The sequence below is a fragment of the Phacochoerus africanus genome, chromosome X, assembly GCF_016906955.1.
Source record: "Phacochoerus africanus isolate WHEZ1 chromosome X, ROS_Pafr_v1, whole genome shotgun sequence".
Lineage (NCBI taxonomy): Eukaryota > Metazoa > Chordata > Mammalia > Artiodactyla > Suidae > Phacochoerus > Phacochoerus africanus.
The window spans coordinates 44,897,783-44,924,994 of NC_062560.1; the positions used below are offsets into that span (position 1 = coordinate 44,897,783).

At 52.3% G+C, this 27,212-nt stretch overlaps 2 protein-coding genes across 8 annotated transcripts; both read left to right on the top strand.

The window, feature by feature from the left end:
• The first annotated feature begins 662 nt into the window (after positions 1–662).
• On the top strand, positions 663–16,937 carry PORCN (porcupine O-acyltransferase). Of its 5 annotated transcripts, XM_047765288.1 has the most exons (16): positions 663–800; positions 1,115–1,226; positions 1,467–1,639; positions 3,198–3,390; positions 3,792–3,835; positions 4,206–4,387; positions 4,468–4,598; positions 4,714–4,731; positions 6,663–6,677; positions 6,804–6,929; positions 7,096–7,196; positions 9,210–9,286; positions 9,412–9,475; positions 9,588–9,673; positions 12,301–12,411; positions 16,504–16,937. In XM_047765288.1, the coding sequence occupies exons 3-16, from the start codon at positions 1,504–1,506 to the stop codon at positions 16,603–16,605; spliced, it is 1,386 nt and encodes a 461-aa protein (XP_047621244.1). In that variant the 5' UTR covers positions 663–800; positions 1,115–1,226; positions 1,467–1,503; the 3' UTR covers positions 16,606–16,937. The 5 variants fall into 5 exon arrangements, with proteins under 5 accessions (XP_047621244.1, XP_047621243.1, XP_047621245.1 ...); XM_047765287.1 differs by lacking the exon at positions 1,115–1,226; XM_047765289.1 differs by lacking the exons at positions 1,115–1,226; positions 6,663–6,677.
• Positions 16,938–18,050: 1,113 nt separating this feature from the next.
• EBP (EBP cholestenol delta-isomerase) lies at positions 18,051–26,462 on the top strand. Of its 3 annotated transcripts, XM_047765564.1 has the most exons (6): positions 18,051–18,190; positions 18,510–18,570; positions 19,424–19,794; positions 24,106–24,142; positions 24,273–24,403; positions 25,996–26,462. In XM_047765564.1, exons 3-6 carry the CDS (start codon positions 19,494–19,496, stop codon positions 26,217–26,219), a joined length of 693 nt encoding a protein of 230 aa, XP_047621520.1. In that variant the 5' UTR covers positions 18,051–18,190; positions 18,510–18,570; positions 19,424–19,493; the 3' UTR covers positions 26,220–26,462. The 3 variants fall into 3 exon arrangements, with proteins under 3 accessions (XP_047621520.1, XP_047621519.1, XP_047621518.1); XM_047765563.1 differs by lacking the exon at positions 18,510–18,570; XM_047765562.1 differs by lacking the exons at positions 18,051–18,190; positions 18,510–18,570 and adding an exon at positions 18,442–18,509.
• Positions 26,463–27,212: the final 750 nt, after the last annotated feature.

The window sequence follows — 27,212 nt, forward strand, 5'->3', positions numbered from 1 at the left end:
AGCCTCCTGGTTCATAGGGAATACTCAATAGTTGCCAGGGTCACCCTCAATGCAGAGGTGAGTCCGGTGGAGAAGTTAGCAGGCAAATCAGTTCTCAACGACAAGCTAAGTGCGCACCAGAAGTCCCTATGGGGAAAGTACAGGCGCCTAATTCGTGCTCCTTGGTGACAGAGTCAGTACTTGTGTTTCTGGCCGATCCCTGGTGGCGGGGAGGGTTAGAAATTCCCATAGTTCCCTCAAAGGATGGGAACAGCGAGACATCGGTTTATTTTCCCATCCGTGAAACGGGGGCACCACAGTGTCACGAAGACGTGCGCGGGTGGGCAGTTTCGGGGGCGAGACGGCTGGGAGGGGGAGCGGGCTTCCCCTCCTCCCTCCCCCATCTTTCCCATCTCGGCTTCCAAGGATTAGGAATTTGGCGATCAGAGAGTGTGTTGCTGGACCGCCCGACACGACCCTTCAGGGACTGGCACACCAAGAGGTCGGAGAGGTGCGGGAGCCAACATTCCGCCCGCCGACGTCCTCCCGCGCCCCGCTCCCCTCAACCTCCCACTCCTCCTTCCCTCAATCCTCCCGCTCCCCTCCTCCTCCGTCCCCGCCCCGCTCCTGTCCTCTCATTGGCGGAGCGGGCCGGCCGGGCCTCCCCGGGATTTAAAGGGCCCGCTCTCCGCGCCGCCCTGGGAGCCGCAGCTGGTCCCGGCCTTGCGGCCTGCGGGGGAGGCTGCCCGGAGGAGGCGGCGACAGTGGCGGCGGCGGCGGCGCGTCCCCAGCCCCCTGGACCGCAGCTTCCTTACTGCCAGGTAGGTCACCGGTAGTGCACGCGCGGCTCTCCCGCTCCCATCCCGAGCCGGCCTCCCCTTGCGGGTCTGCAGCGCGTGTGCTAGGGCCCCCTCTCCATCACCTTTCCGACTCCCCCTCCTGCTGTGTCCCTAACCACCACCTCCACCTCCCTGCAGCCCTTGGGCCTGGGCAGGGCTTTGTTGGCGGCCGGGAGAGGCCGGGTGGGGGTGGGATGGGGCGCGCGGGGGATACAGGACACCCCCCACATCCGTTCAAGGAGAGATGCACACGGCCCCCAAGTGTCACAGGATCTCCCTCTCTGCCCTCCACACAGAGTGACTCTACCTTGGAAACCAGGGAGCCCCCCAATTTGATATACGGGCCTAGAATGTACACCATTCAATCACCATCGGACCCGGACTGTTCCCAGCATACGAGAAATACAGGTCCTTCATTCACGGCAGGTCATGGGCTGTGTGTGTGCACCCAGGACACCTCACACACACACACACAGTTGGCAGCTCAGTCAACTTGGCACTCACACCCTCCCCCAGCCCCCTGGTACCCCATCTCTACAAGGGTTGGACAGCCCCAAACTGAAATCTGGGTACTCAAGCCCATTCCTTGAGCCTCCTCTGCCCCCATGGACATCCCAGCTAGCTCCCTCTGTGCCCCCTCTTTGGCAGGTCTATCCATCTGTCCATCCATCCGTGGGGGTCCGCAATGGCTACCTTCAGCCGCCAGGAATTTTTCCAGCAGCTGCTGCAGGGCTGTCTCCTGCCTACTGCCCAGCAGGGCCTTGACCAGATCTGGCTGCTCCTTGCCATCTGCCTCGCCTGCCGCCTCCTCTGGAGGCTTGGTAAGTGCCTGCCACCACACGGGCCACCACGCCAGGCCCTATCACACCTGCCACGTTCCATCCCTACCAAACCACACCTAATCCTGCCACATCTTGCCAAGCCAAGCCAGGCTCCAACACGTCCAGCCTACCACATCCCACCAGGCTAAACGCCCTTCCTTCCATATCACGTCTTACGACACCCAACCACCCCATGCTGCACCTCGCCAAGCCACATCCTGCCAACCACAATGCCACATCCTGCCAACCCAAGCCTTTTGGTATTCTTGGGTTCTGAGACTCCAGAAGGCTGAAGTTCTCGGAACTCGGGATCCTGAAATGTCTACATCCCAAGGTTATGATCCTGAAATGCTGATGTCACAGGGTCATGGAAAGTAACATGTATCCCAAAAGTATCACATTACAGGGCTTGGGGATTCTGACATGTTGAAACTCTCACATTCTGGAGTTCCCGTTGTGGCTCAGCGGTTAACGAACCTGACTAGTATCCGAGAGGACGTGGGTTCCATCCCTGGCCTCACTCAGTGGGTTAAGGCTCCGGCGTTGCCGTGAGCTGTGGTGTCGTTCACAGACGTGGCTCGGATCTGGCATTGCTGTGGCTGTGGTGTAGGCCGGCAGCTACAGCTCCGATTCGACCCCTAGCCTGGAAACCTCCATATGCCGCTTCGGGTGCGGCCCTAAAAAAAAAAAGAAAGAAATTCTCGCAGTCTAAGTTTTTGGAAGCCTGGCATTCTGGATGTCTGAAATCAGGGCACAATAAGATTTCCGGCCTCTAGGATTCTGGAATGTTTCCACACACCATGGCAAAGCCTGTATCCAAATGACAAGATCCCAAGTCCCCAGAGTTCCCGTGGGATGCCGAGAATTTGGGAAATCTGGGGTTCAAAGGTTCCCCGCTTTCTCTTTTCTCGTTCTTTTATTTTCAATGGATGTTTTTATTTTTTCCCCAGGTTTGCCATTTTGAAAAATTTCAAAGTTACTGACAAGCTAAGTTGAAATAATAGTACAATGAACACCCATATATATGCTACCCGATTCTCTCTCAACATCTTGCCACATTAGCTTACTCACTCGATCTATCCATCCATCCATCTATCCATCCAACTATCTATCCATCCAACTATGTATCTAGCTAGCTAGCTAGCTAGCTATCTGGCTATCTGGCTATCTATCTACCTGTCTATCATCTTCCTGAATCACTTAAATAACCTGCTGACACTTCACCCCAAATCCTCTTGTGTGCCCCCCCTCCGCCAAAAACAAGGACACCTTCCCTCCACAACCACAGCCGCCATCATCACCCGTTCAGGAAATTTCACCCGGATGCAATAATATTATCAAGCGACTCAAATTTCCTCCGGAATTCCCAACATGCGCTTTATGGATGTCTCATCTCTAAACCCCAGCTCTGCCCCCTCCCCAGCCCCTCAACACCTGCTCTGGGTCCCCTGTCATCCCACCACGTTCCAGCCTCTAAGCCTTTGCCCCGAACTGCACCCTCCTCTCAGGATGACGCTCAAATTCCCTCTCTTGTTCTCTCGCTCTCTTTCACCCAAAGGGTTGCCCTCCTACCTGAAGCACGCAAGCACCGTGGCCGGCGGCTTCTTCAGCCTCTATCACTTCTTCCAGCTGCACATGGTTTGGGTCGTGCTCCTCAGCCTCCTGTGCTACCTCGTGCTGTTCCTCTGCCGACATTCCTCCCACCGCGGCGTCTTCCTCTCTGTCACCATTCTCATCTACCTGCTCATGGGGTAGGGGTGTGAGTCCTCCTCCTTACCCTGTGGGCGGCGGTGATGGAAGGGCGGCTGGGTCCCCAGGTCGTCCCCTCCCCCCCACCGTGGGGCCATCCGGGACAGGGAAGGCGAGGCTGTCCTCCGGCCCAGGGAGGGCATGGGGTGTTTCTGGAGGTTGGCGGGGGGGGGGGGGGGGGGGAGGCCTGGAGGAACCTGGGAGAGTTGCTCTCTCTGAAGGCTGCACAGGGACAGGCTGGACTTGAGCTCCCCCTGGAGGAGGGAGCCCTGGAGAGCTCCTCCTCCCTGAGGTTGTACAGGGCCAGGGAAGGTATACCCTCTCTGCAGCTGGGTTGTCCCCCCCTTGGTGGTGACCGAGGCCGTGGGAGTCACAGGGCCAAGGCCACTACCTTTCTCCTCAGTGAGATGCACATGGTGGACACCGTGACCTGGCACAAGATGCGAGGTAGGCAGCCCCGGCCCCGGCCCCTGCCCCAGCCCTCCGGCCCCACTCCACAGCTCCTAACTGGCCCCCACCCCGGCTTTCCTGCCCCACTTTTCTCCCCCTTCTGCCTCACCCACGGGCCGCGCAGGCCTCAGATCGCCCTTACGGCGGGGTTTCTCTCTCCCCCACCCATCCATCCGTCCCCTCTCCTGAACCTGCCTGACCCTCTTGAGTCGGGTTGTCAGTGGGTCCTGGGCCCCCCTGTTCAATGGCCGGTCTGACCCTGTGCCCACCTGTCCACCCTGCTACTCTTCTTTCCTACCGCCTCTCGCCCCCTCCCCATGCGGACCTGCTCTCCGCTCATCCACTTGACTGTGAGCACCACACACAGGGGCCCAGATGATCGTGGCCATGAAGGCGGTGTCTCTGGGCTTCGACCTGGACCGGGGCGAGGTGGGTGCAGTGCCCTCGCCCGTGGAGTTCATGGGCTACCTCTACTTCGTGGGCACCATCGTCTTTGGCCCCTGGATATCCTTCCACAGCTACCTACAGGCCGTCCAAGGCCGCCCGCTGGTGAGGTCCTGGGTGGACAGGTGGGCAGGGTCCGTGGGAAGCACCGTGGGGCAGGGTTCACGGAGCCTCGATCCCCGCAGAGCCGCCGATGGCTGCAGAAGGTGGCCCGGAGCCTGGCGCTGGCCCTGCTGTGCCTTGTGCTGTCCACCTGTGTGGGCCCCTACCTCTTCCCATACTTCATCCCCCTGGACGGTGACCGCCTCCTTCGCAAGTGAGCACAGCCTTCGAGGTCTCCGCCCAGCAGTGAGGGGGTTGGGAAGGGACCTGGGGTCTCCCCAGCTCTGAGCTTGTCTCTTAATGCTTCTGTCTGTCTTCTGTTACTACAGCAAGAAACGCAAAGCCAGGTAAATGAGGGCAGGTGCTGAGGGCGAGTGGGGCCGACTGGGGGGTGGGGGGCACCATCTGTAATTGACAGGTTCTGTAAATCTGAGACTGTCTGACCATCGACCCAGTGACTAGACAGAGACTGAGTGTCTGGGCTTTGACCAAGCTTGGCCCCATGACTCCGTGTAAATTGAACACTCTGTCACACATACCATGTCTGGCTGTCCCTCTGTTCCTCTGTTTCACGATTATGTGACTGCCGTGGGAATGACAACTGTGTGTTGGTTGGTGATGCTGACCTGTCTGTGACTCTGGCTAGGGTTGTGTAGGGGCTGTTTGCCTCTCAGCCAGTGACTCCTTGTGTGGGGCTGGCATTCTGGCTGTCTGGCTGGCTGTGCGGCTGTCAACCATGGGGGTAGCTGGCTGTTACTGGATAAGATAAATCTGGCTCAGAGTTCCCGCTGTGGCGCAGTGGGATCAGTGGCCTCTCTGGAACACCAGGACACAGGTTCGATTCCCAGCCCGGCACAGCGGATTAAGGATCTGGCATTGCCGCAGCTGCAGCCTAATTCTGGCCGGAAATGGGTGCGACGGTCATGTGTTGTGTGTCTGCCCGTGATGGCTCCTGCCTGTATGTCTACTGTCTTTGGCTCCTTGGTATCCTCTGGCTGAGGAGTCGTGAGCAGCCGTGTGCCTGTGCCTGTTGGGAGGACCAACCATCCACCCCTGGTGTAGCTGTTAGGATTTCAGCCAGCCGTTTGATTGTATGACCCTCTCCCCGACTCCCTGGCCGTGGATTGTGTCTGACACTGAATGAAGCTCTGAAAGGTAGAATGACTTACCCAGCGCCACCCAGCTCAGCAGCCAGGCATTAATCCCAGGCCAGATTCCAGAACCTCTGCTTTTTTCATTGTAAGATGCTGCCTGTCTCTGACGTATCTGATTGTACCACAGATTGGATGATGCTCTTGGGTGTACAGTTGTGTTTGTGTGCATAACGGAGTGCTTGATGGTCTCTGTGCCAAACTAAAGGACTTCCATGTATCTTACGGTCACAGACTCAGGCCAGATTGCTGGGAGTGTGACAGTATGCGTGTCTGGCCATGTGGCTGTCAGTGCGGAGGGCTGTCGGGTTGGACTCTAACAGTAGCTAGGTTTGGATGTCTGTTCACACGAGGATGTGGGACTATGGCATATTTTAGGGCAGCTCACACATCCAATGGAGCCACATGAAACTAACTGACAGAAGTTTCCACTGTGGCTCAGCAGTAACGAACCTGACTAGGATCCATGAGGATGCGGGTTTGCCTCACTCAGTGGGTTAAAAGGTCCGGCGTTGCTGTGAGCTGTGGTGCAGGTCGCAGATGCCGCTTGGATCCGTCGCGGCTGTGGCTGTGGTGTAGGCCGGCAGCTGTAGCTCCAATTCGCCCCCTAGTCTGGGAGCTTACATATGCCACACCTGTGGGCATAAAAAAAAGCAAAAAAAAGAAAGAAAGAAAGAAACTGACAGTGTCCAGATGAAGGGATGTGTGGGACTCTCACAGTGCAGCGCTTTGGCCGCCACGTTTCTGTCTTGCTTGTTTTTTGTTTTTTGTTTTTTGTTTGTTTTTTTTTTTTGTCTTTTTTCTAGGGCTGCTCCTATGGCATATGGAGGTTCCCAGGCTAGGGGTCTAACCGGAGCTGTAGTTGCCAAGCCTACGCCAGAGCCACAGCCACGTGGGATCCAAGCCGCATCTGCGACCTATGTCACAGCTCCCGGCAACACTGGATCCTTAACCCACTGAGCAAGGCCAGGGATCGAACCCTCAATCTCATGGTTCCTAGTCGGATTCGTTAACCACTGCGCCACCACGGGAACTCCTGTCTTGCTTGTTGATGAACAACTCTGGCCAGCCTCCAGGGCCTCTCTGACTCTCTTTCCTTTCTTCTCTGCTGCCTTCCTGACCCCTAGGGGCACCATGGTAAGGTGAGTCTTACAGAGTGGGGCTGGGGATGCTGGCACGTGGTGGGGGGGGTCATGCCGGGGTAGGGGTGGGGCAGGGTGTGATGCCTCTCTCTCTCTCCCTGGCTCCTTCCCCACCTCCCTCTTCAGGTGGCTGCGAGCCTACGAAAGTGCTGTCTCCTTCCACTTCAGCAACTATTTTGTGGGCTTTCTGTCCGAGGCCACAGCCACGTTGGCGGGGGCCGGCTTCACCGAGGAGAAGGATCACCTGGAATGGTGGGGAGGGCTGGGGGGCCCCCTCCCCCACAGGGTACTGCCTAAAGAGGAGCTGCAGGGAGGAGGGGGGTGCCCCCCCCCGGGGGGGAGGGAACAGCCAAGACAAAAGTGTGGCGGTCAGGTGGGTTGAAGTCCCAAGGAGCTGGCATGTCTCTTTTGCTCACAGGGACCTGACCGTCTCTAAACCACTGAACGTGGAGCTGCCCCGGTCCATGGTGGAAGTTGTCACAAGCTGGAACCTGCCCATGTCTTATTGGCTAAATAACTGTGAGTCACCAAGTCACCACTCCGAGAGTATGGGGGGGTCCTCAACCCGTGTCCCTTTTACTCATTCATACAACAAGCTGAAGATGGTGCAGGGGCCAAAAAAACCGCCCATATCCCTGCCCTTGTGGACTTGACATGTTTTGTCAGGGGAGGAGATACTAAGAAACAAAAATACATAGTAGTTCAGGTGGTGATAAGTGCTGTGGTTAAAAAAAAAAAAGGAAAGAAAGAAAGTGGAGTTCCCACTGTGGTTCAGTGGGTTAAGAACCTGACTGCAGTGGCTGGGGTTGCTTTGGAGGCATGAGTTCAATCCCCAGCCAGGTGCAGTGGGTTAAAGGATCTGGCGTTGCTGCAGCTGGGGCACAGGTTGAAGCTGCAGCTTGGGTTCAGTCCCTGGCCTAGGAACTTACATATGCCTCGGGGGCAGCCGTTAAAAAAAAAAAAAGAAGAGGAGTTCCCGTGGTGGCTCAGTGGAAATGAATCTGACTAGCATCCATGAGGACACAGGTTCGATCCCTGGCCTTGCTCAGTGGGTTAAGGATCTGGTGTTGCCGTGGGCTGTGGTGTAAGTGGCGCAGTGGTTAATGAACCCAACCAGGAACCATGAGGTTGTGGGTTTGATCCCTGGCCTCTCTCAGTGGGTTAAGGATCTGGCATTGCTGTGAGCTGTGATGTAGGTCCCAGACATGGCTCGGATCCCATGTGTCTGTGGCTGTGGTGTAGGCCGGCAGCTACAGCTCTGATTCAACCCCTAGCCTGGGAACCTCCGTATGCCACGGGTGCGGCCCTAAAAAGACAGAAAAAAAGAGCAGGTAGAGATAATCTGGGAGTGTTAGGAGTGTGTGGGTGAGGGTGACTGTAATTTTAAATAAATGAGCCAGAGCAAGTCTCACCAAGGAGCTGATATTTTGCAGATTTGAGGAAGGCGAGAGAGCAAGCAGTGCAAATATGGGGGTAAGGACTTAACACATCGAAGGAATAGCAAGTGCCAAGGCCCTAAGGCAGGAACATACCTGGCACATTTGAGAAACAATGAGGAGACCAGTTTGGTGGGATCAGAGTAAGTAAGTGAGGCGGATTAGTAGGGCCTCTCTGGCCGCAGGGAGGACTTTGGCTTTTTCTCTGAGATGAGCAAAGGATGGAGCGGAGGAGGGCTATGGGCAGCCCTGGGTTGTAGCAGGATCCTCTGGCTACTATGAAGACAGCTCTGAAAGGGGTGAGAGTGCCCGTGGAAGTGGAAAGGTTAGATTCAGGATAAACTGAAGATGGACCTGACAGGATTTGCTGAGAGTCCGGTTGTGGGAACCAGGAGGAGAGCAGATCAAGGGCGATGGGGAGGTTTTTGCCCTGAGGAACCAGAACGGTGGAATTGACATGGGCTGCACTTGGGAAGAAAGATCAGGAGCTAAGTTTGTTTGTTTGCTTGCTTGCTTGTTTTTTTGTTTTTTTTTTTTTTTTTTGGCCATGGCATTCGGAAGTTCCCTGGGCCAGGGCTTAGACCTGCACCACAGCAGTGACAACACTGGATCCTTAAGCTGCTGCGCCGCCAGGGAGCTCCAGGAGCTAAGTTTTATTTATTTATTTATTTATTTATTTATTTAGTCTTTTCTGGGGCAGCACCCACAGCATATGGAGGTTCCCAGGCTAGGGGTCGGATTGGAGCTGTAGCCGCCGGCCTATGCCACAACCACAGCAACCCCAGATCCGAGCCATGTCTGCGACCTGCCCCACAGCTCAAGGCAACGCTGGATCCTTAACCCACTGCACAAGGCCAGGGGTCGAGCCCGCAACCTCATGGTTCCTCATCGGATTCGTTAACCACTGAGCCACGACGGGAACTCCAAGGAGCTAAGTTTTAGACATGTAACGTCTGAAGCCATTATAAAGAGAATTTATCCTGGATGCCTCAAGAGATTGTGGGTGGCCTCACCCTGCCCTATGACACCCCCACCCCCAGAAGGGCAGGGGCGGAATCTGAGGAGACTCTTGACCTGCATCTCCCCCCACCTGCAGATGTTTTCAAGAATGCTCTCCGCCTGGGGACCTTCTCAGCCGTGCTGGTCACCTATGCAGCCAGTGCCCTCCTGCACGTGAGCAGGGCAGAGCAGGATCCGGGTGGTAGCTGGGTGGGTGGGGGGGCAGGGCCTCTTCACTCACCTCATTGTCCCCTTCCCCACCCCCCTCACCCCCGTCCCCACCCCCGCCACAACCCCAGGGCTTCAGCTTCCACCTGGCTGCGGTGCTGCTGTCCCTGGCATTTATCACGTATGTGGAGCATGGTGAGTGCAGAACCCAACCCAGCCGATGAGATGGGAGGTTGTGGGAGGGGCTGGAGCCACCGTCTCCTGAGGCTCCCCTGACACCCTGACCTCCTCCCTCCATCTGCCCTAGTCCTCCGAAAGCGCCTGGCTCGGATCCTCAGTGCCTGCGTCCTGTCAAAACGGTGCCCACCAGAATGTCCACACCAGCATCGCTCGGTGAGGGTTTGTTTAGCCCAGGCAGCCTGACACTCGGCCTCACTCAGAAATCACTCCTGTCTCCATCTTGTGTCTGTCTCAGGGTGCCCAGCTTCCTCTCCCAGTACCTGAACCTCACCTCTATTCACCAGCTTCCTTTTTTTCTTCCCCCGCTTTTTGGGGCTGCACCTGCAGCATCTGGAAGTTCCCAGGCTACGGGGTGAATGGGAGCTGCAGCTGCCCGCCTGCACCACAGCCACAGCAGCTAAGGATCCAAGCCACGTCCGAGACCTACACTGCAGCTCGTGGCAACATTGGATCCGTAACTCACTGAGCAAGGCCAGGGATCAAACTCATATTCTCATGGATACAAGTCAGTTTCTTAACCCACTGAGCCACTCTGGGAATCCTGCGGCATCCATTTCTTTTTTTTTTCCTTTTTTTTTTTTGGCTTTTTAGGGCTGAACCTAAGGCATATGGACGTTCCCAGGCTAGGGGTCAAATTGAAGCTGCAGCTGCCCACCTATGCCACAGCCACAGCAACTCGGGATCTGAGCCACGTCTGCGACCTACACCACAGCTCATGGCAACGCCGGATCCTTAACCCACTGAGCAAGGGCAGGGATTGAACATGAATCCTCATGGATCCTAGTCAGTGAGCCACGATGGGAACTCCAGCATCCATTTCTTAACAAACATTTATCAAGCAACTGCTGTATACCCACCTGGCATTCATTTTCCCCAGTGAACATTTGTTGAGCTCCTGCCAGCACTGTTCTAGGTGCTGGTGACACAGTGGTGAACAAAACAGACCAAAGTCCCAGCTCTCTGGGACAAACATTTTAACAGAGGAGACAGTACATAAAAAATAAGTTAGTCAAGTATAGTAGTTCGTAAGCTTGCAATTAGTGCCGAGGAGAAAATACATATGAGAAAGAGGAGAGGAAGTATTGGGCAGTGGTGAGTGGTCTCAGTTTAAGTGGGGAGATGACCTTTTTTTTTTTTTTTTTTTGTCTTTTTGCCCTTTCTAGGGCCGTACCTGTGGCATATGGAGGTTCCCAGGCTAGGGGTTGAATTGGAGCTGTAGCCGCCAGCCTACACCACAGCCACAGCAACGTGGGAACCGAGCCACGTCTGCGACCTACACCACAGCTCACGGCAACGCCAGATCCTTAACCCACTGAGCAAGGCCAGGGATCGAACCTGCAAGCTCATGGTTCCTAGTTGGATTCGTTAACCACTGATCGACAACGGGAACTCCAAAATGGGTAGATGACTTTTGAGTTCTTTAACTGAAGGAGGTGAGAGAGGGAAGCCTCCAGGCAAGAGGAACAGCCAGTGTAAAGAGCCTCAGATGGGAAAGGGCTTGGAAAATTCAAGGAACAGCAAGGAGGCCAGTCTCACTTGAGCAGAGTGAGTGAGAGGGAGAGAGGTGGGCCCAATAGGTCATGATGGGATTTGCTTTGGTTTGATTTTTTTTTTTTCCTCCTTCTTGCAACAAGTTTGGACACTTTCTGGGAGTTCTCCTTGTGGCTCAGCAGTAACGAACCCGACTAGTATGTCTGAGGATGCAGGTTCGATCCCTGGCCTCACCCAGTGGGTTAAGGATTCGGCATTGCTGTGAGCTGTGGTGTAGGTAGCAGACATGGCTCGGATCCCAAGTTGCTATAGCTGTGGTGTAAGCTGGCAGCTGCAGTTCCAATTCTACCCCTAGCCTGGGGATTTCCATATGCCACAGGTGCAACCCCAAAATGAAAAGAAAAAAAAAAGAAGTTTGGACAATTTTTTTGTTGGTTTTGGGGTTTTTTGTTTGGTTGGTTTTTTGTTTTGTTTTGTTTTTGCTTTTTAGGGCCTCACCTGTGGCATATGGAAGTTCCCAGGCTAGGGGTTGAATCGGAGCTACAGCTGCTGCTACAGCAACGCAGGATCTGAGCTGTGTCTTCGACCTACACCACAGCTCACGGCAACTCCAGATCCTTAACCCACTGATAGAGGCCAGGGATCGAACCTGCATCCTCATGGATACTAGTCGGGCTTGTTACCATTGAGCCACAATGGGAACTTCCTATTTTTTTTTTGTTGTTGTTGTTTAGTTTGGAGAATTTAAGATTTATCTCCCACCCAACAACCAATGTTTATCACCATAAACCCCCAACTCTAAGCCCCACCCACCATTCTTCCTCCTCTGCCTGAATATTTGTGTCTCCTCCAACCTGGACAGTTTCAAGCTAGCAGTACCCTCATCCTGAATCCCCCTTGAGCTCCCATAGGAGGATCAGAACCATCCCAGAGTTCCCATTATGGCTTAGTGCTAACGAACCCAACTAGTATCCATGAGGACTTGGGTTCGATCCCTGGCCTCACTCAGTGGGTTAAGGGTCTGGTGCTGCCATGAGCTGTGGTGTAGGTTGCAGATGCAGTTCGGATCCCTCATTGCTGTGGCTGTGGCGTAGGCCATAAGCTGCAGCTCTGGTTCCACCTGTAGCCTGGGAACTTCCATAGGCTGAGAGTGGCCCTAAAAAGCTAAACAAACAAACAAACAAAAAAATCTCTTTCCTGCCCCAGGGGATGTCCCTGTGTCTGCCTGGGTGGGGCTGAGGGACAATGATTAGGTCCAGCTGCCAAGCATCTCCATCTGTCCCTCACAGGGCCTGGGGATTCGAGCCTTAAACCTGTTCTTTGGGGCCCTGGCCACCTTCCATCTGGCTTACCTGGGCTCCCTGTTCGATGTTGATGTGGACGACACCACAGAGGAGCAGGTGAGCTGGGGCCCTGGCCTGGGGGGTACCCAGGGATGTGCTACCCGCTCATGGGAACCATGAGGACAAAGGTGAGAGGCTGAGGGGTGACAACCTCATGTCGTGTGTCTCTAGCTTGTGCGGCCAGTGCTCCTCTGTCCTTCTTTTCCCTTGTCCCTCTGGTTGATTCATACTGTTGGTTCTTTTACTTGGGTGAAGTGTGCAAACTATGTTTTTTGGGTTTTTTTAATTTTTTTTTATTTTTGTCTTTTGTTGTTGTTGTTATTGTTGTTGTTGTTGTTGTTGCTATTTCTTGGGCCGCTCCCGCGGCATATGGAGGTTCCCAGGCTAGGGGTTGAATCGGAGCTGTAGCCACCGGCCTACGCCAGAGCCACAGCAACTCGGGATCCGAGCCACGTCTGCAACCTACACCACAGCTCATGGCAACGCCGGATCGTTAACCCACTGAGCAAGGGCAGGGGCCGAACCCGCAACCTCATGGTTCCTAGTCGGATTCGTTAACCACTGCGCCACGACGGGAACTCCAAAACTATGTTTATTTTGCTTATAAATGTTATATTCTAGCGATGGAGTTCGAAATGCAGCTTTTACCTTTTTCTTTTTTTTTTTTTTGTCTTTTTGCCATTTCTAGGGCCACTCCCACGGTACATGGAGGTTCCCAGGCTAGGGGTTGAATCGGAGCTGTAGCCACCGGCCTACGCCAGAGCCACAGCAACTCGGGATCCAAGCCTCGTCTGCAGCCTACTCACAACTCACGGCAACACCAGATCCTTAACCTACTGAGCAAGGCCAGGGATCGAACCCGAAACCTCATGGTTCCTAGTCAGATTCGTTAACCACTGAGCCATGACGGGAACTCCCAGCTTTTACCTTTTTTAAAGTAAATTATTTCATCATATCTTTATTTAGATAGAATTTGCAAGATTCTGTTCTTATTTAGTTTGTTTTTAAAAGGATTTTTACTTACATTGACTGTGCTATGCCTGGGTTCTACTTAAAAAGTGTATGTTGGAGTTCCCTAGTGGCCTAGGGGGTTAAGAATCAAGTGTTGTCACCACGGCTGCTGGCCCAGGAACTTCCCCATGCTGCCGGCCTGACCAAAAAAGAAGTGTATGTGCAAATGTTTATGCTACCTTTTAAATTTACTTCCCCCTCACCCTGCTTTTTTTTTTGTTTTTTTTTTTTGCTTTTTAGGGCCGCACCTTCGGCAAATGGAGGTTCCCAGGCCAAGGGTCCAATCAGAGCTGTAGCTGCCAGCCTACACCACAGCCACAGCAATGCCAGATCCTTCACCCACTAAGCAAGGCCAGGGATCAAACCCACATCCTCATGGATCCTAGTCGGGTTGGTTAATTGCTAAGCCACAAAGGGAACTCCATTTTTTCACTTTTTTTTTAGGGCCTCACCTGTGGCATATGAAAGTTCCCAGGCTAGGGGTAGAATTGAGCTACAGCTGCCAGCCTACACCACAGCCACAGCAGCCTAGGATCCAAGCCACATCTGCGACCTATACCACAGCTCACAGCAATACCAGATTCTTTTTATTATTATTATTTATTTATTTATTCATTTATGTTATGACTGCAGCCGCAGCATGTGGAAGTTTCCAGGCCAAGAATTGAATCTGAGCTGCAGCTGCAACCTACACCAGATCCCTTAACCCACAACGGGAACTCCAAGGAAAAACATTTTAAAAATAATGTTCATTCCTATGGCTCTAGCAGGATCCAGGCATTTCTTCTCTTTTAGTTAAATTTTAATTTTTTGGAGAAGGGGTCTTTTTTTGCCTTTTCTAGGACCGTTCCCGTGGCATATGGAGGTTCCCAGGCTAGGGGTCGAATCAGAGCTGTAGCCGCTGGCCTACGCCAGAGCCACAGCAATGCAGGATCCGAGCCGTGTCTGCAACCTACACCACAGCTCACGGCCATGCCGGATCCTTAACCCACTGAGTAAGGCCAGGGATCGAACTCACAACCTCATGGTTCCTAGTCGAATTCGTTAACTACTGAACCACGACGGGAACTCCAAAATTTTAATTTTTTTAATTGAAAATTAAACCTTATCTTAGGAGCTCCCATTGTGGCTCAGTGGTAATGACCCAACTAGTCTCCATGAGGATTTGGGTTTGATCCCTGGCCCTACTCAGTGAGTTGAGGATCCAGTGTTGCCGTGAGTTGTGGTATAGGTCAAAGACGTGGCTGGGATCTGGCGTGGCTGTGGCTGTGGCATAGGCGGGCAGCTGTAGCTCTGATTCAACCCCATGCCTGGAAACCTCCATATGCCACAAGTTCAGTACTAAAAAAAAAAAAGAGTTCCCGTCGTGGCGCAGTGGTTAACGAATCCGACTAGGAACCATGAGGTTTCGGGTTCGGTCCCTGCCCTTGCTCAGTGGGTTAACGATCCGGCGTTGCCATGAGCTGTGGTGTAGGTTGCAGACGCGGCTCGGATCCCGCGTTGCTGTGGCTCTGGCGTAGGCCGGCGGCTACAGCTCCAATTCGACCCCTAGCCTGGGAACCTCCATATGCCGCGGGAGCAGCCCAAGAAATAGCAAAAAAAAAAAAAGACAAAAAAAAATACAGTTTTAAAAAAAAAGACAAAAAAACCCATCTTTGGTGTTCCTGTTGTGGCACAGTGGAAATGAATCAGGGTAGTATCCGTGAGGGTGGGGGTTCAATCCCTGGCCTTGCTCACAGGGTCCAGGATCCTGTATTGCCATGAGCTGTGGTGTAGGTCGCAGACGCGGCTCAGATCCCTCATGGCTGTGGCTCTGGTGTTGACCTGGAGCTGCAGCTCGCATTTGACCCCCAGCCTGGGACCTTCCATATGCCGTGGGTGCAGCCCTAAAATGACCAAAAAATTTTTTTAATAAAAATACTTTTTAATTCCCTCCCCCACCTAGTTTTTACCCTAAAGGTAACACATGAATGACACTGTGCTGCATGTTGTGTTTTTCACATAGTAATTCCTAAAAGCCTTCCATGTCAGTACATAGTGTCCTCATTCATTTTTTCCATTGTGACACAATGTAATTTGTTCCTTATCGGTGGACACCCAGGTGATCGCCACTCCTTTCCTATGATAAATGCTGCTGCAGCAAGTAATACCCTCACACCAGTGTGGATTCATACAGGTGTAGCTAGAACTGTAGGATCTAGACTTCATAGTGATGGAGAAGTTTCTTTTTCTTTTTTTTTTTGTCTTTTTGCCATTTCTTGGGCCGCTCCCGCAGCATATGGAGGTTCCCAGGCTAGGGGTCGAATTGGAGCTGTAGCCACTGGCCTACGCCACAGCCACAGCAACACGGGATCCGAGCCAAGTCTGCAACCTACACCACAGCTCACGGCAACGCCGGATCCCCAACCCACTGAGCAAGGCCAGGGATTGAACCCGTAACCTCATGGTTCCTAGTCGGATTTATTAACTCCAAGTTTCTTTTCACTATCCCACCAGCAGTGTGTGATACTGCTTGTTGCCCCACCCACAGAGGGGCTCTCAGATTTCATGGATATGTGTGCCAGTTTGAGCGGAGGAAAAAGATGAGTGTCAAAAAAAAAAAAAAGAAAAGAAAAAAGGAGTTCCTGTCATGACGCAAGGGAAACGAATCCGACTAGGAGCCATGAGGTTGCAGGTTCAATCTCTGGCCTCGCTCAGTGGGTTAAGGATCTGGCGTTGTCGTGAGCTGTGGTGTAGGTCACAGGTGCGGCACAGATCTGGCGTTGCTGTTGCTGTAGTGTAGACAGCTCCAGCTTCAATTCAACCCCTAGTCTGGGAACTTCCATATGCCTTGTATGTGGCCATAAAAAAAAAATAGGAAAAAATCAGTTTCTAGGAGCTCTTTATATGTAAGGAAGAGTACAAATCAGAGAGTGGGATTGCCTTGTCTTGTTTTTTAAATTTTGAAAGGAGAAGAAAACAGAAAAAAAACAAACCCTGAGTCTGCTTACCTTTCATATGTAGCCAGTCTCTTCTCTGGGACCTCATTTAGGGTAGCAGTGGAGTCACAGAAATGTCCTTGGGCAAAGGATGGGTTTTCCTGAGACCTTCTTTGTTCTCGCTGGATGGGACCAATTGTCACCTCTTTCTCTCCCACAGGGCTATGGCATGGCATACACTATCCACAAATGGTCAGAGCTCAGCTGGGCCAGTCACTGGGTCACTTTTGGATGCTGGATCTTCTATCGTCTCATAGGCTGAGGCACAGCTGTGGACCTTCGCAGCTCCCTCAAGACCCCTCCTCAGGGTGCCGGCTCTGATGGGGAATGAGGGAAGGCCCTCTCTCTAATTCTGACCCTCTCTCCATCCTTGACCCCCTCAACACCTACACACACACACACACACACAGCATTTCCATGCCTGCCAATCCCCACCCCACCACAAGGCGGGAAGGGAGTGTAGTCCCTGCTGGGGCTTAGGGGTGGAGGATGCTTGGGGAAGCAGAGAGGGGGAGATCCAGGGCCTCCCCGCCTTCCTTATCCCTTTTTATATGCAGTTTGTTATTATCAAATAAAAGTAGGAAATATACAAAAGCCTCTTTTTTTTCACTGCTCATTGGGAAATAAGAGTGAGTGAGGAAGGAGGCACAGCATGGATAGAATTTTGGTACCTAGGAACCCTGAAGAGGGAGCACACTGTGATTGGTTCCTGGTTAATTTATTATCATGATTGGATGATGAGCCTGAGAATACCACTGCCCGGTTCCAGTGGGGCCAGGACAGACTAGATACTTGGATGGGGCGGGAGCCTGATACTAATTGGCTTGAAAAACAGGGATCGCCATTCTGATTGGTTGCTCTGACTGGACAGAGGAGGGAAAGCAAGAGGGATGAAGAGGTTATGCTTTTTGGTCCTTAGGACTGAGGTGTGTGTGTTCTAATCGGATAGGAGGCCTGGGTTGGGTCTGGATACTGACTGAGCAGTCTGGGTGCCTGCTGGCTTAGAGTTAGAGAGTAGGGATTGGCTCTTTAGGGATCCGAGCTGTGTCTGCGATCAACACCACAGCTGACCGGCGACGCCTGATCCCCAACCCAGGAGCCACTGAACAAGGCCAGGGGTCGAACCCGCATCCTCATGGATACTAGTCGCATTCCTTTCCACTACTCCACAACAGGGAACTCAGGGATTGGCTCTTTAGAGTTGGCACAGGGAGACTGAGGGTCTCCATGCCCATTGGCCAGCAAGGCTGAGGGGCCTGGGTTTTGATTGGTTCTTCTGACTTGAAATGGGGAGAGGTGCAAATGGTTATAGGGCTGAGGGGCAGTGTATAGATTGTGATCTGCCTGCTGCATTCCAGGATTACGATGGAAGTTTGGTCTAGGAAAAAGATCTGATTGCTCCGCCTTTGAAAACGAGGGCAAAGGTGAGAGGACACAAGGCAATGCTGATTCAACAGAAGATTGGGGGGAGGATAAACACTCGATTTCCAATGGGATTGATAAGCGGATAGGGAAATTGAAGACGAGACTCGCCGCAGATTGGCTTCCGCCCTAAAACGCCCACCAACCTTGGCCCTCCCCGCCTCTCCCACTCCTGACTGGGTCTCAACCAATAGAGAAAATGGCACCACACATGAGGGCGGGGTCGGAGGCACACAGAGAATTCCTACTGGTTGGGAGCAGCACTGGCCGCCTTGCGAGCCTCTCCATTGGCCAACTCCATAAGGCGAGGAAACCGTGAAGGGATGTGTAAGAATCACGGCTCTCTCGGACCCTGCGAGCTAGCCTAGAGAGACCTAGAGAGACCGGGGAGGCTGTGGGAGAAGCCGCCGCAACCGCGCTGCTGGGTGAGTCCTCTCCGCCAGGACTGTCACTCTATCCCCTAGCTCTTAATTGCCAAATGACCGACCCTCGGCGCGCCTGCGCGAGACCCTTTCTCTCCGCCACCCGCCTGCCAACCCACGCCGTGCCTCCCTGCCCTCCCACGCGCTTGCGCAGGATCCCCGGCTACCGCGCTGTTGTCCGGACGACAGAAGATCCACCTTCTCATTGGGCAGCTGGAGTAAAGGAGTCTGGTTTTGATTGGTGGTCTCTGTCTTTGACCCTCCTTTTCCTTTTTAGCGCCCCGAGCTGGGATCCTGTCCTTCACGTTCCTCTTTCTTGCAGGTTGGCTGCGGGTCGCACTCTTTCAGGAGGGGTCGGGCAATCCCACACACTGAACCTGAGGGTAGTATTTCTGATTAGTTTTCTCTCTTCTGTCCCGCAGTTGCCAGAACTATGGGGAGGGTAATAGCTGTCCATTGAACGATGCAAGACAGACCCCTGCAGTGGGACCTAACCTGGTCGTTGTGTCTCCCCCCGCGGACTGTGACCCTTGAGGGCTGGAACCAGGCCTGGCTCCTTTGTCTCCCCCAGCCGTCTGTGACCTCTAAAAGCGGGGACCAAGCCTGGTTCCTGTGTCTCCCCCCACCAGAGCGTGACCAATGAGGGCTAGGATCTAGTCTGATTCTTGTGTCTGCTCACCAGACTGTGACCAATGAGGGCAGAGGCTAGGCCTGGTTCCTGTCTTCCCCTGCAGACTGTTACCAGTGAGGGCTGGGACCTGTTCTGGTTCCTGTGTCCACCACATCATATGGCTTCCGGAGGGCTGGAACAAACTTTCAGACTTTCCGTGGTCTTCCAGTCATGTTTTTAAAACAGCGTATAATTAATTGAGTCCATTTACATTTCCTATCATAACAGATTGATTTTGTGTGTGTGCGTGTGCTTGTGTGCGTGTGTGTGTCTTTTTAGGGCAGCACTGGCCTCATATGGAATTTCCCAGGCTGGGGTTGAGTTGGAGCTGTAGCTGTCAGCCTGTGCCACAGCCACAGCAATGCGGAATCTGAGCCGCATCTGCAATCTACACCACAGTTCACAGCAACGTTGGATCCTTAACCCACCGAGCCGGGCCAGGGATCAAACCCACATCCTCATGGATACTAGACGGGTTCATTACCGCTGAGCCAGAGGGGAAACTCCTAGATTTGATTTTATGATCTCATTCTGTGCTTTCCCTTTGTTTTGTTTTTTTTTTCCAGGTTTTTCCTCTTTCTTTGTTCTCCTTTCTACATATCCATACACAGCCCACAGCTGTCAGCCGACAAAGACATGACCACCAACGCCAGTCCTATGCATCCATACTGGCCTCGGCACCTGAGGCTGGACAACTTTGTGCCTAATGACTGCCCCACTTGGCATATCCTGGCTGGCCTCTTCTCCGCCTCTGGAGTCTTAGTCGTGACTACCTGGCTGTTGTCAGGTCGTGCTGCGGTCGTCCCACTGAGCACTTGGCGGAGACTGTCCTTGTGCTGGTTTGCAGTCTGTGGGTTCGTTCACTTGGTGATTGAGGGCTGGTTCTGTCTCTACCACGAGGAGCTTCTTGGAGACCAAGCCTTCTTATCTCAACTCTGTGAGTCCTAAGTTCTTCAGTTGCTGTGGGAGGGAATTTCCTGGGCAGAGATTGGCTTAGATGGTCACCCACCCACTGACACTTTTCCCATTAATTAAATTTTTTTTTTTTTTGGTCTTTTTGCCTTTTCTAGGGCTGCTCCCATGGCACATGGAGGTTCCCAGGCTAGGGGTCGAATCGGAGCTGTAGCTGCCGGCCTACACCAGAGCCACAACATCGTGGGATCTGAGCCTCGTCTGCGACCTACACCACAGCTCACAGCAACGCCGCGTCCTTAACCCACTGAGCTAGGCCAGGGATCGAACCCGCAACCTCATGGTTCCTAGTCGGATTCGTTAACCACTGCGCCACGACGGGAACTCCCCATTAATTTATTTTTAAAATGTATTTAACTTTTTTGTCGCATATATATTCACATGGATCCAAAGCGATTTGGACCCATTTAAAGAAATATGCAGTGAAAATCTATCTACCTTCTATCTACCAAGTTGCCCCCAATAATTGCTTATATTTCACACACATAAACCTCAGTTTGCTCAACTGTAAAAGAGGGAGAATTGTGGAGTTCCCATCGTGGCGCAGTGGTTAACGAATCCGACGAGGAACCATAAGGTTGCGGGTTCGATCCCTGCCCTTGCTCAGTGGGTTAGCGATCCAGCGTTGCCGTGAGCTGTGGTGTAGGTTGCAGATGCGGCTTGGATCCTGTGTTGCTGTGGCTCTGGCGTAGGCCGGTGGCTACAGCTCCGATTGGACCCCTAGCTTGGGAACCTCCATATGCCGTGGGAACGGCCCAAGAAATAGCAAAAAAAAAAAAAAGAGGGAGAATTGTAATATCCAAATACACGTAAGACACTTAGAACAGGGTTTGGCAGGTAGTAGATACCTTATAACTGTATCGTCACTTTTTTTTTTTTTTTTTTTTTTTTTTTTTTAGGGCCACTCTAGTGGCATATGGAGGTTCCCAGGCTAGGGGTCAAATCAGAGCTACAGATACCTTATAACTGTATCGTCCCTTTTTTTTTTTTTTTTTTTTAAGGGCCACTCTCGTGGCATATGGAGGTTCCCAGGCTAGGGGTCAAATCAGAGCTACAGCTGCCAGCCTACATCACAGCCACAGCAACACAGAATCCAAGCCACGTCTTCGACCTACACCACAGCTCACGACAACACCAGATCCTTAACCCACTGAGTGAAGCCAGGGATCAAACCCGTAACCTCAGGATTCCTAGTCAGATTCATTTCTGCTGTGCCATGATGGGAACTCCTTGTCTTCATCATTTTTATTTTTCTGCTTTTTGTAAATGATAACATGCTATATACACTTCTTTTTCTTTTTCCCCTTTTTATAGGGCCGTACTCAAGGCACATGGAAGTTGCCAGGCTAGGGGTCAAAACAGAGCTGCAACCGCCAGCCCTACGCCATAGCCACAGCAGCACTGTGCGCATTTGCAACCTATACCACAGCTTGTGGCAGTGTTGGATCCTTAACCCACTGAGCGAGGCCAGGGATGGAACTTGCATCCTCATGGTTACTATGTCGGGTTTGTGCCCCACTGAGCCACAATGGAAACTTCATTACATACACTTTTGAACTTTGCTTTTTTAAAATGCCACTCAAATTCATAAAGAGCTTTGAAAGCATAACTATGACAGAATTAATTTGACTTTTCCAGGATTGATAGGCATCTCCCCCCATCTTTGGCTGTTACAAACAGTACTCCTTTTTGGCTTCATGAATAAATCTGCTAGAACATTCTTCTACAAGTCTCTCTGTGGACATCTGCTTTCATTTCTCTTGGGTAAATATGGAGGCATGGAATGGCTGGGTCACATGGTAAATGTGCTTGACTTTATGAAAAACTGCCAAACTGTCTTCAAGAACGGCCGCATTAAAAAAAAAAAAAAAAAAGGAGTTCTCTTCTTTGATGGCTCAGCAGTTAACAAACCCGACTAGGATGCATGAGGATGCGGGTTCGATCCCTGGCCTCACTCAGTGGGTTAAGGATCCAGCGTTGCCTTGAGCTGGGGTGTAGGTCACAGACATGGCTTGGATCTGGCATGGCTGTGGCTGTGGTGTAGGCTGGCAGCTGTAGCTCCGATTTGACCCCAGCCTGGGAACTATCATATGCCGCAGGTTCAAAAAAGCAAAAAAAAGAATGGTTGCACCATTTTATATTCCCACCAGAGTTCTAGTTTCTCCACGGCTTTGCTGACACTTGGTATGGTCAGGTGTTTCTTTCTTTTTTTTTTTTTCTTTTTCAGCTGCATCCACAGCATATGGAAGTTCCCAAGCCAGGGATCAAATCCAAGCTGGAGTTGTGTTTTTTTTTTTTTTTGGTCTTTTTGCCATTTCTTGGGCTGCTCCTGCGGCATATGGAGGTTCCCAGGCTAGGGGTCGAATTGGAGCTGTAGCCGCCGGCCTGCACCACAGCCACAGCAACACAGGATCCGAGCTGCGTCTTCGACCTACACCACAGCTCACGGCAACACCGGATCCCCAACCCACTGAGCAAGGCCAGGGATCGAACCCAGAACGTCGTTGTTCCTAGTTGGATTCATTAACCACTGAGCCACAACAGGAACTCCCAAGCTGAAGTTTTGACCTACACCACAGCTGTAGCAACGCTGGATCCTTGAACCCACTGAGCTGGGCCAGGGATTGAACCGGTACCTCCACAGAGACAAGCTGGATCATTAACCCACTGGGCCACAGTGGGAACTCCAGGTGTTTTCCTTAGTCCTTCTAGTTGGATGAGTGGTATTTCATTATGGTTTTATTTTTATTATTATTACTTTTTATCTTTTGTATGTTTAGGGCCGTACCCACGGCATATGGAGGTTCCCAGGATAGGGGTCCAGTTGGAGCTGTTGTTGCGGGCCTACACCACAGCCACAGCAATGCCAGATCCAAGCCATGTCTGTGACCTACACCACAGCTCACGGCAACACCGGATCGTTAACACACTGAGCAAGGCCAGGGATTGAACCTGCAACCTCGTGGTTCCTAGTTGGATTCATTTCTGCTGTGCCATGACGGGAACTCCCATTATGGTTCTAATTTGATTTTCCTTAATGACTAATGATAGTTTGAGTACTTTTCATATGTTCATTGACCATTTGAAAATCCTCTTTTGTGAAAAAACCTACTCCGGTCTCGTCTATTTTTATATCGAGTGATTTGTCTTTTTTTTTTTTTTTGGTACTTTTTTTGCCTTTTCTAGGGCCGCTTCCCACAGCATATGGAGGTTCCCAGGCTAGGGGTCCAATCGGAGCTGTAGCCGCCCATCTACACCACAGCCACAGCAACGTGGGATCCGAGCCCCGTCTGCAACCTACACCACAGCTCACGGCAACGCCGGATCCTTAACCCACTGAGCGAGGCCAGGGATCGAACCCACAACCTCATGGTTCCTCACCGGATTCATTAACCACTGCGCCACGATGGGAACTCCGGGTGATTTGTCTTTTCTTAACTGATTCTCCACTCTTTCGTTTACTCATCTGTTCACCCCCACGTGTGCTCTGTCATACTCATTGGCTACTTCCCTCACTCCACCATTTATACCTGCATCATTTTATGTCCCCGACTTTTCCTGAATACCAGACAATTGCAGCAACACTTACTGCTCTGTGTCAGGTTTGCACGCATTATCTTTTTTTTTTTTTTTTCTTTTTTGGCTGCCCCTCTGCATATGGAGTTCTGAAACCAGTGATCAGATCTGAGCTGCAGCTGTGACCTTTGCTGCAGTGGTGGCAACACTGGATCTTTGAACCCACTGCACTGGGCCAGGGATTTAACCGGCGTCCTAGCGCTGCAGAGTCCCCTCTGATCTTACTGCACCACAGCGGGAATTCCTGCACACAGTATCTTGTATACATATACATTTATTGACTCTAGAGTCCAAACAGCTACCTCATTCCACACATGACGAAACGGAGGCATGGGGAGTGGTTATAAAGCCTACCTTCTGGAGTTCCCGTCATGGCTCAGTGGTTAATGAATCTGATTAGGAACCACGAGGTTGCAGGTTCAATCCCTGGCCTTGCTCAGTGGGTGAAGGATCCGGTGTTGCTGGGAGCTGTGGTGTTGGTGGCAGATGCGGCTCAGATCCCACGTTGCTGTGGCTGTGGTGTAGGCCAGCAGCTACAGCTCCGATTCGACCCCTAGCCTGGGAACCTCCATGTGCCGCAGGAGTGGCCCTAGAAAAGGCAAAAAAAAAAAAAAAAAAAGCCTACCTTCTTCCATGGGCCCTCGGCTTTCACAAGTCCTTTTCCTACCAATATCCTTCATGGGTGTCTCATCTTCTTCAGGGAAGGAATATGCCAAGGGAGACAGCCGATACATCCTGTAAGTATTTGCCTCTGTCAAGGGAGACCTGCGTGGTGTTGGGGGAGGAGGTGGATCGGGGAGCACTGGTGGGTGCCCTGTGGGTGGAGCAGAATGATGTCCGCATCGCCCTGCATCCTTTTTCCCGCAGGAATGATAACTTCACCATCTGCATGGAGACCATCACCGCCTGCCTCTGGGGACCACTCAGCCTATGGGTGGTGATCGCCTTTCTCCGCCAGCAGCCCCACCGCTTTGTCCTCCAGCTGGTGGTCTCTGTGGGTGAGGAGAGGGCCCATGTGGGGTGCTAGAGGGCTTGATGGGGGACCCACAGCCTTGGGGGCGTCCCTGCCTGTGGGACATCTCTGTCGCGCCCATCCAGGGCTGAGTTAGACTGAGTGCCCAACTTCGCTGAGGTTCTGGAATGGCCACACCCCCTCTTGGCCAGTGTTCTCATTTCTCCTCCCACTTGGTCACAGAGGCCCCTGTGAGGGTCATGTGAGGTGAAGTGGCCCGTGGTGATGAGAAGCCCCCGGATTCCCCTGGAACAGGATTCTGAGATTCCTTCCTCTGGCATTGAGTCCTCTTATCTCCTTATATCATTAGCTTTCCAAAAATGTGAGTTCTCTCTTTCTTTCTTTATTTTTTGTCATTTTAGGGCTGCACCCGCAGCACAGGGAGGTTCCCAGGCTAGGAGTCTAATCAGAGCTGCAGCTGCCGGCCTATACCACAGCCACAGCAACGACGGACCCAAGCCACGTCTGCGACCTACGCCACAGCTCACAGCAACGCCGGATCCTTCACCCACTGAGCGAGGCCAGGGATCGAACCCACAACCTCATGGTTTCTAGTCGGATTTGTTAACCACTGAGCCATGACGGGAACTCCGTGAGTTCTCTTTGGTCCTGAAATCCTGAGCTGTCTTTGTTTTCTCCCCATTTTTTTTTTAATCTTTTTATGTCCGCACCCGTGGTAAATGGAAGTTCCCAGGCTAGGGATTGAGTCGGAGCTGCAGCTGCCAGCCTGTGCCACAGCCACGCAGGATCTGAGCCACGTCTGCAACCTACACCACAGCTCACAGTGATGCCAGATCCTTAACCCACTGAGCGAGGCCAGGGATGAAACCCACAACCTCATGGTTCCTAGTCGGATTCGTTTCCGCTGCGCCATGACGGGAACTCCTCATTTTTTCCCCATTTTTTATTTTTATTTTTTTGTCTTTTTGCCTTTTCTGGAGCCGTTCCCACGGCATATGGAGGTTCCCAGGCTACGGGTCCAATCAGAGCTGTAGCCACCAGCCTACGCCAGAGCCACAGCAACAAGGGATCTGAGCCGCGTCTTCGACCGACACCACAGCTCACGGCAATGCTGGATCCTTAACCCATGGAGCAAGGCCAGGGATCGAACCCGCAACCTCATGGTTCCTAGTCGGATCCATTAACCCCTGCACCACGATGGGAACTCCTGAGCTATCTTGAATTAAAGGTTTGGGGGGGGGCTTGTTTTGTTTTGGCCACGCCCACAGCATGTGGATGTTCTCAGGCCAGGGATCAAACCCGCACCACAGTAGCGACCTGGACTGCTGCGGTGACGATTCTGCATCCTTAACCCGCGGCACCACAAGAGAAATTCCGAATTAAAGCGTTTTTAAACTTCCCTTCAGTTCTGGAGATGTGAACTCTCCTGAGTTCAGAAAGTCTTTGCTTCCGATTTCTGGAATTCTCACTTTTCTGATCTCTCAACTTTTCAGCGGTATGATTTTAACCTCTCAGCTCTCTGAATTTGGGAATCCTGAGCTCTGATGCCTTGACAAATGGCTTGGAAGCGTTCCTCCTCCTCACACGGTCTCCCTCTTCCCCTTCCGCCTCCCGCAGGTCAGATATACGGGGACGTGCTCTATTTCCTGACAGAGCACCGTGACGGATTCCAGCACGGGGAGCTGGGCCACCCGATCTACTTCTGGTTTTACTTTGTCTTCATGAATGCTCTGTGGCTGGTGCTGCCCGGAATCCTTGTGCTTGATTCGATAAAGCAACTCAGTCACGCCCAGAGGATGCTGGACTCCAAAGCCTCCAGAGCCAAGAGCAAGCAAAACTAATGAGTGATGAACTGGGCTTGAATACTGGCCGTTGAGGAACTCGCCACCTGTGTCCAGTCCTTGCTCCTACAGATTGGAAGGACCAATCGAACTGATCTGTCAAACTCGGGCTGATGGGTGGGCACCAAAAAGACCAGAGATAGAAGAAAGGAGCTAGGTGGAGCTGCTGTTCAAGCTACAAGAGAACCTAGGAAGTCCGAGATGGGGACAGGTTTTGAAATCAAATAAAAGTTCTTGACCCTATACTGAGAGATCTTTGATTACTAACCCCAGGAGTTCCCATTGTAGCGCAGTGCAAATGAATCCATCTAGGAACCATGAGGTTGCAGGTTCGATCCCTGCCCTCGCTCAGTGGGTTAAGGATCTGGCATTGCCGTGAGCTGTGGTGTAGGTCGAAGATTCAGCTCAGATCCTGAGTTGCTGTGGCTGTGGCATAGGCCGGCAGCTACAGCTCTGATTCGACCCCTGGCCTGGGAACGTCCATATGCTGTGGGCAAGGCCCTAAAAAGCAAACAAACAAACAAAAAAAACTAACCTGAAAGATTCCCCATGACTGACCCCATAGACCCCCCCCCACCTGCCATCACTCATTCCACAGACCACCATTCTCTCAGCCATAGACATCATCATCATCACGCCCTCCGATCTATGACCTTGTAAACCCCCATCACTGACCCCACAGATTCCCCTGATGGCTGATGAGAGCCATGGGCCACAGCTGTAATCTCTGAAGGTGTGATCATCCACCCACACCCATGATGTTCTCTCTATACACACTTTATTATTTTATTTATTTATTTTATTTATTTATTTGCTTTTTTTGGCCACACCCATGGCATATGGAGGTTCCCAGGCTAGGGGTCGAATCGGAGCTACAGCTGCCGGCCTACGCCACAGCCACAGCAACTCAGGATCTGAGCCACGTCTGCAACCTACACCAGAGCTCATGGCAACACCAGATCCTTAATCCACTGAGCGAGGCCAGGGATCGAA